Source organism: Notolabrus celidotus, chromosome 3 (assembly GCF_009762535.1).
Source record: "Notolabrus celidotus isolate fNotCel1 chromosome 3, fNotCel1.pri, whole genome shotgun sequence".
Taxonomy (NCBI): domain Eukaryota; kingdom Metazoa; phylum Chordata; class Actinopteri; order Labriformes; family Labridae; genus Notolabrus; species Notolabrus celidotus.
The window spans coordinates 11,901,979-11,919,217 of record NC_048274.1 but is presented as its reverse complement, the minus strand read 5'-3'; the positions used below and the strand labels follow the sequence as shown (position 1 = coordinate 11,919,217).

General features: G+C 39.8%; 1 protein-coding gene across 1 annotated transcript in view; it reads right to left on the bottom strand.

Annotated features, from left to right (window-relative positions):
• Positions 1 to 587: 587 nt before the first annotated feature.
• Positions 588 to 17,239, bottom strand: part of rras2 (RAS related 2) — a 40,254-nt gene continuing 23,602 nt past the window's right edge. The window contains exons 2-6 of the mRNA XM_034680891.1: positions 7,716 to 7,803; positions 7,424 to 7,526; positions 6,187 to 6,295; positions 3,890 to 4,008; positions 588 to 2,631 (exon numbers count right to left, since the gene is read on the bottom strand). Coding sequence (XP_034536782.1) covers positions 2,544 to 2,631; positions 3,890 to 4,008; positions 6,187 to 6,295; positions 7,424 to 7,526; positions 7,716 to 7,803 — 507 coding nt within the window. The 3' untranslated portion in view covers positions 588 to 2,543. The remainder of the gene's footprint in view (positions 2,632 to 3,889; positions 4,009 to 6,186; positions 6,296 to 7,423; positions 7,527 to 7,715; positions 7,804 to 17,239) is intronic.

Sequence of the window (17,239 nt, the reverse complement as noted above, 5' to 3'; positions counted from 1 at the left end):
GCGTAAGCCCCTAATGTTTTCCACGCCTGGTCACCCTTTCAAAAGTCAGTGCCCCAGTATGGCCACCCAAGTCAAAACTGTCTGGCTCTGCCACTGACTATAGGTAACTTTAAAGTCAGCCCTTTATGTGTAAGAAAAAAGAAAACGCAGATTATATATCTTTGCAATGTTTCCCAGACCCAGGGTAGCGATGGGGGGAGAGCCAATCACAGCTGCAGCTGGAGGGGTACAGCATCAGTTAATCACATGGCTGTTCACATAAAGGGGCTACCAAAACAAAGGAGAATACAAGAGGAAATCAGAGAGACACTGATTTTCTCAGCAACGTAAACAAAAGTAAATCAATGTAGAAATCAACAAGATGTAAAGAGATGGTACACATGAAATCTGATATTTCAAAAGTTATTGTTTATGGAATACTTATTGTTTTGAGTGGTACTACTGATGATATAAAACCTTCCGGAGTCATACTGTGAATTACGATGGGTTGACTGTGTCTTTAAATTTCACAGATGGAGGCTCAGTATTTAGGATCCAGCTCTGTGCAGTTTTTTTTCCGGCTGAAAGAAAAGATTCTCTACCCCGTCTGGCTCAATGACAGATTTTATTTTAGCACCAAAAGCTACACACAGGGCAAAAGACACTGATATGGGAGAAAAGGAAGACAAAACGCATGATTTGGATGTACACTTGGATTTGCAATACTTTGGGAAGTTGGGATTTCAAACATCAGTGATTTTAATAATTCATTCGTAAATTTAGAAGCTCTGTGTAAAGACCAGAATCATATTTAAAACCTTTACTTCCTGACCTGGTGTTTTACACTCTGAGCTGGCGGTGAACACCTCAAGATGGTTATTATTTTAGTATTAAGCCACAATAGGAAATAAAAAAAACATTCTTGGTCACATCTTGGGAGAGAATCCAATTTTTCAAATTTGGGCCAACAGTCATCTTCAGCTGAACACAATCAAGAGACTTAAATATTCCTCTTTACATATATACACAGCTGTGCTGTGAATGTGTATTCACTTATAAACATATAAAAATACTTGTCAACTAGTTTGATAAGAAAATAATGTATAAAAGTAGAGTAGAAACATTTAATCAAGTCCATCACTTCCATCGTTTGATTTTCTGGTTGTTTATATTACAAGATGATGATATGAAAAACAAACTGCAGTACTTCATTAGTAAGCCTGAACAGAAGTACAGAGGTGGAAAAAGAAGGCAGAACAGTGTTTTGTGTCTGTGGTGATGAAGCTCCACAGGTGGCAGGTCCAGTCAGTTCATGTCCTAAAAGAAGAGTGCTTGTATAACGATGTTCACCTCAATACTTCCTCTCATCCTTGTTTCCATCTCTCCCGGGGTAAAAGTTATCTAACAGAGCAATATAAAGACACAAAACAAACACTTTGCCACTGTGTTACTGGAATGATATAACAGCTATTTGTACTGAAGTCTACGTGTTTGACAGAAGAGATGCGCCACATTGGAATGATCCTTGATTTTCTTGATTTGCTGAAATGGACTTGATAACATCAAGTTGAATACAGTGTTCAGTGTTTCACAAATCGTGTTACTTGTCAAAGATATGCAGTTTGCTACTGATTGATTGATCTACTGCTTCTAAGAAATCTGCAGGATGTCCAAGTTTGATGGAGCTGCCACCTTCTCGGAAAGAAACTCACACAGTTTTGCTACTTTCAGTACATTGATGAAATGGCAAAGGATAAAAATCTGTCAATCCATAAGACTTTTAAAAATCTAGTACAGCAGACACTTCATATTTGGCAATTGAGATGAAAGCAGAAACCACAGACAAAGTAAAGAATCCACTGCAGAATGCCAAAAAGTTCTATCATTGTAGCTTTAAGGGCTGTCTAGGCATTATATTTATATACATACTTATATATTCACTTTCATATATGTAAAACCAAAGTCAACCTCACACACTGTACTGTGGTGATTTAATAGTTCATTAGAAATACACTTTGAAAATCACAACAAATGTCACATATGTACAGTAGCAGATTAGCACATGGGAGTAAAGGTGGATATGGCACAACATACACAAAGCTTCATAAGATAATCTCTCTGCTCTGCTCAGACTCTGGAAAACTAAAGAAACTCATTAACATTCTGGATATATAGTTTTCATTCAATCTCGGTAGCAAGTACAAATGTCACTACAAGGCAAGAGAAGTCCTTCAGAGTACAAAACATTAATCTGTCAGGCTGATTTAGAAGGCAATGTTTAGTGTTGGGACTCTCTCATATGGATTAGATTACGGCTGAAGGTAGAGTGGTGTTAAATTTTGGCATTGTCAGTTGTCCATAGTGATGTCCTGGGGACAGCACTTCCTGGTCAGAGTATCTCAGAAAAGGCTGTCTGAAGTCATGCACGTGGAGAAGGCAGCGGTCAGTCATCCTCTGAGGATGTGATGTCAGGCAGAGTGGGTGGAGGGGGAGGAGGAGGAGGAGGAGGAGGAGGGTGGGAAGGGGTACAGAGTAGCTGCATGAGTTACAGTGATAAGGCCGACTCAGACGATCACACAATGACAGCCGCTCTTGTCTTTCTCTTTCCTCGTAGGTTCCGGCGACGGTGGACATTCCTGTTCTTGGAATTTCCTGTGAGTAGGGAGAAAGCAGACGGATCATAACACACTTTCCTGGGAACACGTGCAGTGACTCATTTTCCTACAACAATGATAAATGGAAAACCCTTTTCCTGCAAATTGTAGAAGGGTTCAAATGTCATTTATCGACATTTCTGCTTGCTGTCTTCTTTCTCTAAGCTTTTCTTACTGGTTCGAAGATGGAAGGTAGCAGGAAGAATCTGTACTTTATCTATTTGTATGTATTAATCCCTTTATTCACTTGGGCGCTGCACAGAGGTAGCGACCGGCAGAAGTAGATTGAATGGCAAGCTGTCGATCACACTGTCATCTGTTGATAAGGGATGTGGGACTTTGTTGTAACCACTGTGATCTACGTGAGGACAGTGTGTGGATCTTGTGTGGATCTTGTGCTTACAGGTAGTCCAAAATGTGTCTGCTCGCCTTTTAACAGGAACTCGCAAGCATGAGCATATCAGCCCCGTTCTCGCATCCCTCCACTGGCTCCCTGTCCATTTTAGAATTAATTTTAAGATTTGAATGTTTGTTTTTAAGTCACTAAATGGTCTGGCACCTCAGTACATCTCTGACCTCATAAACATCTATGCCCCCTCCAGAGCACTGAGGTCTGCTGATCAGATTCGTCTTGTCATGCCAAAAAGCCGACAAAAGACGAGGGGTGGCCCAGCTTTTTCAGTGGTAGCTCCTAAACTGTGGAATGAGCTACCCACCCAAGTCAAAATGGCCCCCAGCCTGGATACTTTTAAATCACGTCTTAAAACTCATTTTCACTCCTTTTAATACAGCATGAGAGTTTATGTTGGTCTCTGTTTGTCTGTTAATTTACTGTATTTTAAATTTTACAATTATTTATTTCTACTGTTTGTATTTGATGTGCAGCACTTTGGTAATCTTGTTTTTAAAATGTCCTATATAAAAAAATGGATTGGATTGGATTGTTGTGTGTTGTGTGTGGTGTATCCTTTGTATTTTATATGTGTGTGGACTACTGTCTGCAAAGTAAATTGCCCCTCAGGGACATTAAAATCCTACTCTACCTTACTCTACTCTACTGCTACATTTGAATGAAAGCATAATGAGGCATTGTTTGCTCATGTTATCAAGTCACTTTCCATCAATTTCCATAAATATTTACCGAAACATGAGCAACACATTCAAAAACCTTCCTGTGTTAGCCATGGTTCCAGACTGGAGACCCTCAGAGATCTACTTGTGTCAACACGTGTTAGAATCATTCCTAAACCACCTACCTGATTACTCTAACCAGCTCATGGAAAGCCTGGTCTACGTTCATACGGATTTTGGCTGAAGCCTCCATATATGTGACCTTCAGTTGTCTGGCCAGCTGCTGACCTTCTTCCTGGGTTACCTGAGGCAGAGAGAAGAAGAGAATAATGACAGCTCTTATTTAAGCATTGCCCACAATACCTCGAAAGAATTCATGTGATCATGTTATCAGGCGGAGATGATGGAGTAGAGTAAATATTACTGTATATAATGATATAATCATGAAAAGAAATTAATGTTATTTATGTCTGACAGATAGCAGAAGATGTTTGTGTGCACTCGTCTTTAATGTGACACTTCAATACAAACAGAGGCTTTACAGCTTCCACATTAATATGGCACTATGCCAGAGTGCTCCCTTGATTAACAGAGCGTCCATATGTTACGAGTTGTCATTTATGGCTCCGTATTGAAACATATAAAGAGAGAGCAATGTATTCACTGAAGGTAACAACTGCTTACACTGTGGCTCCTGCTGGGTATTGATCTGGGCTCATTGATCAAATGTTATTTATAGGTTTTCATAGCTTTTTTCTTCTTCTAGTATTGGCTTTATGATAATTTGATGTTCACTGCACATTTAGATCCACAGTTTGAATTTTCAGTATTCACATCACCTTTTTATTTTGTTAACTAAGGTTCATGATTAAAAACAAAGATAGCAAACAAGAAAGAGACGATCTAAGCCCTTGTTGTGGGAACAAAGCTGCGATACCTGCTGTATATAATGCTGTACACATTACTGCTTTACCTCATAAGTGTACACTACCAGTCAAAAGTTTGGACATACCTTCTCATTCAATGTTTTTTATTTATTTTAATTATTTTTGACATTGTAGATTAATACTGAAGACATCAAAACTATGAAATACTATGGTTTTGCCATAATCTGGATTACAACAGTAGTCAAATAGGGCTATCCATTGTGTACTAACCCTACCTCTGAACAACACAACTGATGGTCTCAAACACATTAAGAAGGCGAGTCATTCTACAAATGAACTCTTGACAAGGCTCATGTTAATTAGAAACCATTCCAGGAGACCACTTCATGAAGCAGACTGAGAGAATACCAAGAGTGTGCAAAGCTGTCATGAAGGAAAAAGGGGGCTATTTTACAGAATCTAAAATATAAAACATATTCTGCTTTGTTAACACTTTTTTGTTAATTAAATAATTCTTTCATATTTTTGATGTCTTCAGTATTAATCTACAGTGTTTTAAACAATTAAATAAATACAAACTCTTGAATGAGAATGTGTTTCCAAACTTTTGACTGGTAGTGTACATCCCCTTGTCTAAAGCTCACATACTGCATACAGCACATGTTGGTAATTACACATCCAAATGGAGAGTGACCCTTATTAATACTGAGACGCACTCTATTATTTTCAATTCGGCTTCTTCTCTCTTGCAAAATCATTTTTAATTGTATTTTTTTTTTGTAATTTCTTCAATATACATGAACTACACAGTAAATTAAAGAGTATGCATAAGAAGCACAGCTGGACTCTCCCTCCACCCTCTTTCTTAAACAGCTGTGCACATAATTCAGATTTGAATAATGCAAAATGTAATTAGATCCGAGGCTTCCCTCCATTCCTGAATGAAACAACTAAATTAGCATACATTTATTAAAATGTAAATTACTGTCCAACATTTGAAGAAATGAGTCTACAGATTGTTTGGCCGTGTTGATATTGGTGAAGATGTACAGGCGGGAATAAAACAAAAAACTAAAAGGGATGATTTCCTACATTTAAAGCATGTTCTGTCTGTTACAAAGATCCAATCAGGCTAAGTAGGTCATGTACTGCATTAGAAATTATAGAGTGTCTCGGGCATCTGCACGTCTCATAAACTGAATAAATAATTAACCAACATTCATGTGACATTCACAGTTACTAGCTACATGTACCTGTCATTCTCCTGTTCACCACAAGGGGGCGATGTGGATTCAATGCAGGAGGCGATAAGCTTCTGCATACCAACAGCCAAGATTCATCATTTCATCACACTCCCTTTTCTCTCCATCCATCCTCCCCTCCTGACAACACCGTCTCTACACCGTCTCTTTTATTCTTTCGCTCACATCCTGTCGTATCTCAGCAGCGAGCTGCAGCTACAGCTACAGACGCCTGCTGCCATTTTTTAAATATGCAAATGTGACTCCTCCAGACTGGCTGATATTATCTCATCAGATGATCAAACAGGGTGCAGGTTTTGACACTCAGTGGGTTCAGATCTCTGATGGACTTACTTGTCTCTGTAGTTCCAGATCTGCTTTGTTTCCTACAAGGATCATCGGGAACTCATCTCTGTCCTTCACCCGGAGAATTTGTCTTTGGAATTTATAGATTTCTTCAAAGCTGTAAGACACAAAAAAACCCTGTGTTTTGTGGTGTTTTATGGTGTTTTCAACACAAACTGGTTGTATAATGATTTAGTATGTTATCCCCCCCTCACCCACACAAACACACTCATCACCCTGAGGTTAGGGTCATCACCACTGTGGATCAGACTGAAAGGGGAAGAAGTCAGCCACACTATTATAAAAACATAAAAATGTGTTTGTTGGAGGCTCCGCTCTGTGCACTGACCTGACTGTTATCCCACTATAATATAAATGCCATGTGCACTTTTTCAACCAAAGAGTGAATAAAAATGTCAATCTGGGGAGAAAAAAGAGAGGCAGACTGTGACCACAAACCCAGGACGGCATTCCAGCCACGGGCCCACAGACGGTTTGGTGTGCACATAGTAAATTTGGAAAGACTTGACTGATATAAATGGAGGAAGGAAAGACTGTTTACAACATAAACATTGGGAGGGGGCAGCTAGCTCAACTGTTGGGCAGGGACACAAAGGCAGGGAGACGGGGTGTGACGGACTGAGTAAGAGAATATAAGTGTAACGTAAGTGAGGTGACTTCAGCCCTGATGCGGACATTCAAAACACCTTATAGTCCAGTTTTAATGATAGACTCAGACACCTTTTTTCATACTGTTTGTGTTTAACTTTTACTCAAATAGACAATTATTACAATTAAAAATCTGAATCATACTGTTTCAATCCTTAGAAATATAATTCTGATAAGGAAAATGTTCTTATTCTACCACCTGGGATGTTAAAATAGAGCGGAATACTGAAACCTATGATTGCAACATCACATCAAGTGGAAACTTTCTGTATGACTTTAAATAGAAGCTAAGGTGCACGAATGAGTGAATTCAAGAGAACAGGATGAGGGAGGGAAGTGTTGAGAACAAAAGAAATATGACAACAAGAAACACAGCAGCAGGGTCCGGAAGTACAAGCGGTAACAAGTGAGAGTACGGGGGTAAGATTTATGCTTTTAGTACAAGGAGAGGCAGAGGGAGGAGCCAGAGAGCGGGAGTAATTGTGAACGGTAAACAGAGATGTGCAAACAGAAAAAGAGAGAGAGAAGAAGCGAAGAGAGACGGGGAGAAAGTAGTGAACGAGAAAGTGTCACTCACCTTCCTCTGTCAGTGACGGAGAAGACGAGCAGGAAGCCCTCCCCTGTCCTCATGTATTGTTCTCGCATGGCTCCAAACTCTTCCTGTCCAGCCGTGTCGAGGACTAGAGAGCACAGACACACACATAGTGACACACACACACACACACACACACACACGCACAGAATAACTTGCAGCTACTTTGTGATGAATTCCTCGAGTGCATTAGAAACATACCAATAGGCAACATGTGTGTGTTTGTCTTTGAGTGTGTGTGTACTCTGGGGGTGTTTGTTCAGCAAAGTGCACTTACTGTCGAGCCGGGCTGCCCTTTCGTCGATCACACACTGCTTAGTATAGGAGTCCTCAATCGTGGGGTCATAGTCAGTGACGAAGTATGACTGCAGGAGAGAGAAGAAGGAAAAGAGGGGAACTTTAATATCATTGGGGATGATACGTTATATTAGGCTGAATCAAAAACTATGTCCAATAAATACGACATTTAAATGCTCTTCGTCTGACCTGTTAAGTAAGAAGTTTAAATCTCTTAAAAATGACACTTTTTCATTTTTAAAAAGAAGGGGGATGTTGTCCAAAGTAGCAAAAAAGGTGCATTTAACATCTTTACTTTCATTTCAAGTTTTCAATAAAGCACCTGTTATACAATTATGCAGCTTTAAGAACAAATGGATGAAAAATAAAATTAAAAAATTGGAAATAATAGAAAAAAATCCTGAAAGATTGAAATATTAAAACAGTAAAAAAAAAACTCTAATTATTTGCATTAAATAAAATTAAATAATAATAACAATAATAATAATAATAATATTATCATTAATACCAACAACAACAAAAACAACAATAATAAAAATATATATAATAACCATAATGACAATTATGATTTAAAAAAATAATAATAACAACAACAAGAATAATAATAACTATAATAATAACAACGTTAATAGTAATACAAAATAAAAAAATGATAATAATTTGAAAAATAATAACAATAACAACATCAACAACAACAACTATAATAATAAAACATAATAATAATAATAATAATAATAATAATGAAAATGATAATGATTTGACAAAATAAATAAATAAAATAAAGTAATAATAATAATGATAATAATAATAATAATAATAATAATAATAATAATAATAATAATAATAATAATAATAATAATAATAATAATAATAATAATAAAACATTAAAAAATACAAAGATTCGACCTGGACCCAACTAAAAACTGTATTACATAGCTAAAGCAAGATTCAAAAGGACCGCTCTTTAAATTTCCTTTACATTTACTAAATGAGCTGGCCACATTAAGAAGATTTAAAAGAAATGCAGCGTAGAAGATTTGAGAGATCATCAAGACATGAATCATTGATGTCATTAAAAGCTGTAAAAACAAGCTAAATCAACTGTTTGATGGTTCTGTATTCAATCTTCTCAATCTGCCTTTTACGCTGAAACTTTCAATAAAACAAGAGCTTCTGTCTTAAATGATTTAAGGACCTGACTGGGAGCATTAAAGAGTTGATCTTGGCACAAGTTGAAAAAATTTGGAGTAGAGTATTCAGTATACAGTCTAGTGCAGTGAGTATACAGGCGGATAAAATGTTTATGTATAGGTTTCTGGGCTGTTTCTTGCATTTTTCACAAACATACATTATTCAGTATTTTTGTCCGTTCTTACATTTCCTTTGTGCATTGCATGCTGGGGAGAGTAGAGTCTATCTACAGAACACTCTGAAGCACTTAATTTTATTTTTGCTTTATGATTCCTCTGCATGTTCCGTACTTTACACTGACATAAACTGAAACCATGCCTGAAAGCAGTATGAGTTTGGGTGAGGGCAGCAGAAAGTAAAACCAGCTGGCTTTGGTGAATACCGGACCAAACAGCCACTCTGCCCCTGTGTTTTGGTGAAAACAGCCCAGACATTCTGAATGACCTCTACCTTTACTGCCCTTCTGCAGACAGGAGGTAAACACACTGTCTGCAGACACTTGCACAAAAAGTGTGAAGTAAATATTCCCTTACACCACACAGCTACTGCTTAACCCCAGACAGCAGGCTGGCTTTCATGCTAATAACACATTTACAAGACGTTTCCTCAGCTGCAACACACACACACACACACATACACACACACTGCTCACTTCTTCCCAAGGCTTTGATTCCCTCATTCTGGGGACAATTTCTGGTCTCCTAGTAACCCAAAACTGGACGGGTGGGGCCAGGGGGGTAGAGAGGAGGAGGAGGAGGAGGAGGAGGAGGAGGTGGAGTAGGATTGGAGTCATGCATTTTTTACATTTTTCCCATGTTTTGTAGTTCTGGCTCTCCTCGGGGACTAGTTAAGTGGTGACAGCTGAAGGGAGTGCTCGGGGGCTGTCAAACCAACACCCTAAAACATGGAGTGATCACAAGAACACAAAATCTAGACAAGATTTCCTGTCACTCCAACAACAGGCCAAATTAAACTTTTACTGTTATAGGCGTGTTGTTTGTGTCTTAAACTGTGTGTTGTTTTGCATAATGACACAGGCTGTTTATTTGCCTGCAAGGGACACTAAAGAAGCTTACAGTAGGTGTACTGGTTTTAACATCTTATCTGACTCTTGATGCTGCCTTTATCGGAATGCACACTGAATTTAGAATTAAAGAGGCAGTATATAAAATAATCTAAATCACTGTGGCATAAGCGTCCAGCAGGGATATCAGAGCAGTCTTGCATATTGTCTAATGGACGTTTATTATGTTGATTTTCCTCCTTTGCCCTCATTTTATCCTCTCTTTGAAACATTTCTGAGTTTTACTTTTGACATCTTTTGATTAATTTATTGGTTTAACTGTATCTTCATATTTGTACTTGTCCTGCTCTTGTATTTTTCACTATACATGTTGCATTTGTGGGTTTTCACTGGTAGGTGCTCCTCTATTTATATGTAAAATATTTGTTGTTTGTTTTTTATTGTTTTTATCTTTTAATACTGATGTGTTGACAGCTAAATGTGTACAAACTGGAGCCAAGTAAAATGTCCTCAAGGGAGCAATGAATCATAACATATCCCATGGTATTGCATCGTGTTGCATCGTATCGTATCTTGTTATATCCTGATGAATTGTGATGTATTGTATCATATTGTATCATTTGGCATCACATTGCATTACATCTTACCGAATCGTTTCGCATCGAATTGTAAAGCATCGAATCATTTCGCATTGCATCGCATCATATTGCATCCTATCACAACGCATCATAAGGTATCGTAACGTATTGTTTCATATCGTATCATGTTGCATCAGTTCGTATCGCATCATATAGTATCACATCACATCACATTGTACCTATCATATAGACTTGTATTGTATTGTAATGTATCATGTCAGATCTTGTTGTATTGCATCATATCACATTGAATCGTATCATATAGTATTGTAGTGTATCGTTTCATTTTGCATCATATCGTGCCGCATCAAATCATGTTGCACTGCGTTGCATCGTATCATATTGCATCAAAATTATTTTCACTCTTCTGCTGTATGATTTTGTTGGCTCTCAAATATAATTTTTGTTCATGGTCTTAAAAAGTCTTTAATGTGGTCAGGCTCTCAGTGTGTGAACATTTAAAAGTGTCTCTTGTATCCTCTGCATACAAATGGCTTCTTCTCACCTGCAGCTCTTTACTGCTGCAGGTAATCTCTCCCCTCCACTCCTCCTGTCGCTCTGCAGCATCCAAGTATGCCGGCCTGTGTCACATCCACTCACCACTGCTCAATAATTCATCAGTATTACTGTGTATCCTCGAACGTGCTTCACTGCTGTGCAACTGCTCTGCCAGTGTGCCTCCAGACGCCCAGACAGAGACAGAAAGAGAAGGAAAAAAAGCTTCTTGTGTTACTGGTCCCTCCCTCCATCCCTGCTCTTGTAGCTCCATCAGCACGTGACCTCAGCTTCCCGTCAACCTCTTATTCCTATTCTGTCAACCCCTGGCAGCCGCATTGAGCATGGCACTCCTCTGGCTACTCCTCCTCCTCCTCCTTCTTCTCCTCCTCCCTGCAAATGCATGGGTGGTGTGGCTAGCTGCTGAGCTGTGTTCTGGCTGAGCTGATTCTCTCAGAGCCATTTCCCATGATAGATGAGGCTGTTCTGCAGTGCCAGCAGCGCCAGAGCCAGAGCTAGAGCTAACTGGGGCTGGGCTGAGCCAGAGCAGCGGGTAAGCAGAGAAAGTGGCATGACTCAGGAGGACTACCAATAACCGAGTGACATAAGCCTTCCTGAGTCATGTCCAGTAATACAGCCAATAAATCCTTACATTAGTCGGTGACTTCATCACATATAACAGGCTGCTCTAACACGATGACTCAGGCTGTGTGAGCCGAGGAGAGCTGCCTGAGGGTTTTAAGAATGGAAGCACCCGCAGGGGATACTAGACCATCTACAACTCTGGGTCAAATCCAAGAACCTTTAACACCGCTGAGTAAAATCTGTAAAACTATCCTTAAAAGAAACATTAAACACGCTTTTTTTTAATCAAACTGTTCTCCTTTTTAAACTCAAATATGAAAAAGGGTTTTGCTGTGCTGCTTTTGTTTGGAATACATATAATACTGTTCTTGTGTATGTCCATTGAAATAGGTATAAGGGGGTGACAGTGGCCTAGCAGTCTAAGCACGCCCCATATGCAAGGTCTATAGTGCTCGTTGCAGAGGTTGCTGGTTCGAATCCCACCTTTGCTCTTTCCTCCCTCTTTGCTCCCCCCGTTTCCTGTCTCTCTTCAGCTGTCCTATCAATAAGGCAAAAAATGCCCAAAAATATAACTTAAAAAATAATGATAATAAAAAAAAACAATAGGTATCAGGAAAAGATCAAGGTCATATTTTTACTATTGACAGTTTCTCTGCCTGCAAATATTTTAAAAGCAATGAATCTGACTTCATCGTTTTATTTCTAAAAGTATTTGAATGTTTATTTCGCCTTTAAAATGGCAGAAAAGTGGCAAAATAAACAACCTATCACAGTTCCTCAAAACCCAGAGTCGTTCAGCTGACCCCTTTGTTGGACCAATGCACCAAAACATAACGTAAAATATCCATCCATCCGCTTATCCCCTCAGGGGTCATGGGGGGCTGGAGCCTATCCCAGCTGGCTTCGGGCGGAAGGCAGGGTACGACCTGGATAGGTCACCAACTTATCACAGGGCAAACACAGAGAGACAGACAACCATTCACGCAAACACTCTCACCTACGGGCAATTTAGAGTGATCAATCAACCTGGTGAGGATGTTTTTGGATTGTGGGAGGAAGCCGGAGTACCCGGAGAGAGCCCACGCATGCACAGGGAGAACATGCAAACTCCACACAGAGAGGTACCTGCCCGGCCGGGGATTCGAACCAGGAACCTTCTCGCTGTGAGGCAACGGTGCTACCCACTGCACCACCGTGCAGCCCCCAACATAAAATATATGAATCGGAAATTCTTCAACTTCTGGAAACTAAGGCCAAGGATGTTTGATACTTTTGGGTGGAAAAAATCACCAAAAATCAACTCTATCAATCTAGATCATGACAATCTGCTACTTTTTATAACTTTAGAACTAAAACAAAAAAATATTGGTTTGTGGTAATAAAAATAAAATAACCATGTGCTTCATAGATTGCTTGCCCCTCCCTCCCCCAGTCAAACTGTGTTTTGTCATATTGGATGAATAAAACTGACTTGCCTCGACTCGACATGACACCAAAAATATTTGCCTGACACGCTTCGACTTCAGAGCTCTTACTGTTATCTGCAACATTACAGTACATCACAGGTACACACTGATGAGACAGACGGATTGAAATGACAACACACACACAAACACACACACGTTAACGCACACAGATGGTGCACGGTGGCCTGTGTGCATTAGGTCTGCTGCAATATTATCATACAGCAGCACCAGCTACCGTGGTATCCTGCAACAAAGCTAAAATCATGACTTTCTATACAACAACCTGCACTTTGCATGAAGCATGGAATGATGTTAACAACAACTAAACACACTCAAGCTCCACTTCAGCAATTTTTAGGCCAGTGCTGACATGACCTCCTGTATGGGTGTGTATCTGAGAGCTGATAAAACACGATTATTGACTTCCTTGGATTTAAGCTTTTCCTCAGCAGCACTCAAAGTCATGTTTGTTTACAAGGGTCAAAACATGGAGTCTTCACTTTGAAGGATGGGAAACAATATTAGGTGCAAACTGCACAAAGAAGCCAAACAGGTGGATCTCTCTCAATAAAGAGTATGAAATAGGAACCCGGAACCCTGCAGACCTGGGCTGCAGAACTGTTCAGATGTTGGTCGCGAGTTCGGTCAGGCCACACTCAGCCCCTGGTCAGCTCGGTAGTGATGTCACACATGGTATGTTCTCCCACCCTGCTCCCACCTATCAAAGTCCAAACCTGTCACTCAGTCTACCCCCCCCTCAGCATTCCAGCCATACATCCAAGCCCTCCACCCACACACATACACTGTGACACACGGCTCATGCATGCTTACACCAGGAAAACATTAGAGGCCTGTTTTCACCGTGAACTTGGGGGTGCTGGAGGATAAGTCGCAGCACTGCTTTTTGTGCCGGGTTGATCTGGATCTGGATGCTTTGAAGAACGCAGACGGACTGACCGTGAAATTAGCTCACAAAGAGGAGTTAGGCAAGAAACAAGGGCGAGACTTGTTTTTTTGTAGGTATGAATAAGACCTCAAGATAATGTCTTTGAGATTGATCATCATGGTCCCAGTCCACCAAAAGCATTTGATTTGCAATAATTTAATAAGGATGCAAGCAGTAAAAAGCACATTTCAGAAGCTACAACCAAAGAAATGTTGATTTATTCTGCTTAAAAAATGACTCGAAAACTGAATGATTATCAAATGTGTCACTCAAAGCCTTAACCACCAGTGATGCATTCAGAGACAGCAAGAATTGGACAAATCTGTGCAGAATAAACCACAAAGATAGCATCAAATCGGTGCATGTTTTACAGAGTGCCTGTTCAAAATAAGCTCCAGTGTTTCAGAATATTAACACAAACATGCATCACATTTTAAAGCACCTCCTGCTTCCCTTCATAAATGCTTCAGTAGAGACATAACCCAATGAATCCCGTCTCTCACAGCTGCTGGTTTCCCACCTCAAGAAAAAGCAAGAATGGGTGAGATGTGTAGGCGTGTAATCAACATCGTGCTTGCACTACGCAGCCACTTCCTCTCCACACAAACAGCTTTATAAACACTAAATATAGATCCTTTTCCATCTCTGTCGCTTATCCTACTTGTTTGGTTAGAGCGTCATCTTCAACAGATATAGCATCATTAACCACACAGAGCTGGAAATCACTGACTCGGCAGATAAACAGAGACAACTGAGATTTCAACTACAGAAAAAAAAAAAGCCCACAGACGATTAATTAACAAAAACACACAGCACCTACACAGATGAGGGAAAACAGTGTGTCTCTCTACTACATTGTCATAATGAGAGAGAATGCTGAGCTAAAACAAATAGTCATCAACGCAGTGAGGAGCTAATTACCTTCAGCGTGGCTCCATGCCAAGAGAGGATTCACAAACCCTGACTTAAGAATCATCAGCCGTAGTTATTCCTTAATTAAAGCAAAAAGGAGGTAAAATACCGTACGATTTTATTGTTCTGGGAAATATTCTGTCTGAATCATCTGCAGATTTATAATATTCCCAGACGTCTTCATTCACTGCATCCATAAACAACAGCCTACATCCACTTTTCCTTGCATGAGCTATTACAGGCAAACAGATGTTTCATCAGTGGAAACTGCTGGAAGAAAACTGATCTTGTGATTTTTAGTACAAGGATTCGTTTTGACTAAACTTGTGTTTAGGGGTGACCCCAAATAGTCGAATATTTGACGATTCGTTCTAATGAGCCTTAGTCGACTGCCAATCTCATAGTCGAATATTTGCATATGAAACGTGGATCATTCCATTCAAACCATGGGGGTGCTCAATGTCTAATTGTACATTATTTTCCTGTTTCCTGTAAAAATAGTGTCTCATATATCCTATTTTTATATAAATATAGACTTATTTAATGTAATTCTGAGAACAGCTCTTGAAGTGTTAAATCTCCTTAAAGTGGTAATTAAATCTCCCCTGGTAATTAAAGGTGGACCATTTAGCGGGACCTGTGGAGCAGACGTACCTCAGCTGGCCTTTAAATCTTTCTACGTTCATGATAGCTCAAAATGTCAGAAAATAAAACTTCAGATGATCCTAAAAAATAGTGATGAAGATGAGGAGCAGCTTCATGAAGAGGGCTGTGAGATCAAGGATTACCGGACCACACAAAAACTGTACGGGGCCAAAAGAACGAGGAGGGATACCCAAAGCTGTCTGAAGCCTCAAGAACAATCCACAGCATCCCATCCACCTCCACATCATCAGAGAGGATATTCTCAAAGACAGGATTTACAGTTTAACAAAGCAAGGAGCGCACTTCTGCCCGTACACACGATGGTTTTCCTCGCGTGCAATGTGAAAAGACTCAAGCGGACAAAGACGCGATGAAAGACTGTTTTAAAAGGTACTGTTAAGAGATTTTAAAACCCTTTAGCTGGTTCAGGTTTGATTTTGAACATTATACAAATGTTTAGCCTTAAGTTGGACAAACTACCCTCCGCAGCGCTGCTCTCTGCTGTGCGAACACTGTTTAAATGTCTCCTGATTCCTTATTCTGTAACGGCGCGTTGTTCCATGTTTAACGTATGGTGGCCTTATTTGAATTTTCTCTCCTTCATCCCCTCGTTGTTTTTGCAATATAGATTTAAGAAACCTAAGTTTTATGCTTATAATATTCTGTTGTCCCTTTTACTTTAAGCTACGAGTCTCTTAATTGTAAAGGGTTATGTGTAATATTGTCATGCGGTCACCATCATGCAGACTTGGGTCAATAAGGAAAAACAACAAACATTCGACTATTCGTCGACTACTCGCTGTGGCCTAACAAGAGTAAAAAGGTGGTTGCCTGCTTCTGCAATGAGTGGGTGTTTCATGCATTTTGCAAAACGTACTCGTGTTGTTTGTGCTTTTTCTTTTTTATGTTAGCGTTGTTCATGAAAAGAAAAAAGGGAGTTATTTTGTTGAACACCTTAAAAGATACAAGCAAGTTTTGTTTGTGTAAAAAGTCACTGCAGAACAATAGGAAAACTTGGCTCTCATTACCTGTCAATGTTGATTTTCTAAGATTGAACAGGCGACCATCCCGACCCACAATTTACAGACAATTGTGTCAATCAATTGTCCCTACCATACCTGTCCCATTGAAAGTTACTAACCATAGACCTCTCTGGAGTCCCTGAGCTCCCTTGTTTCTTAGGTTCCTCTGAGCTGCCTGCCGTAGGGGTCCTCCTGATGTGGACATTCCAGACTCCAGCTTATACGGACGTGCTGGACTCCAGCGGCAACGGCTACTACTACTACTCGTCTCATCACTATCACCGCTCCCTCTGTCTCTTATTCTCCTCTATCCCTCTTTCCAGACCAAACTCGGTCAAGGCAGATGACTGTCTAACATGAGTTTGGTGCTGCTCGAGGTTTCTGCCTGTTAAAGGGAAGTTTTTCCTCGCCACTGTAACTAGCTAAATACTGCGAGGTGCAATGCTCAAGGTGGATTAAGGAGGGGTAAGACTGAGTCTTACTTTGCCTTGGTGTTGGGTCTCTGTTCATAATTTGACATAGAACGGTCTAGCTCTCCTATGTTTTTAAAACCGTCTTGAGATAGTTTGTTGTGAATTGG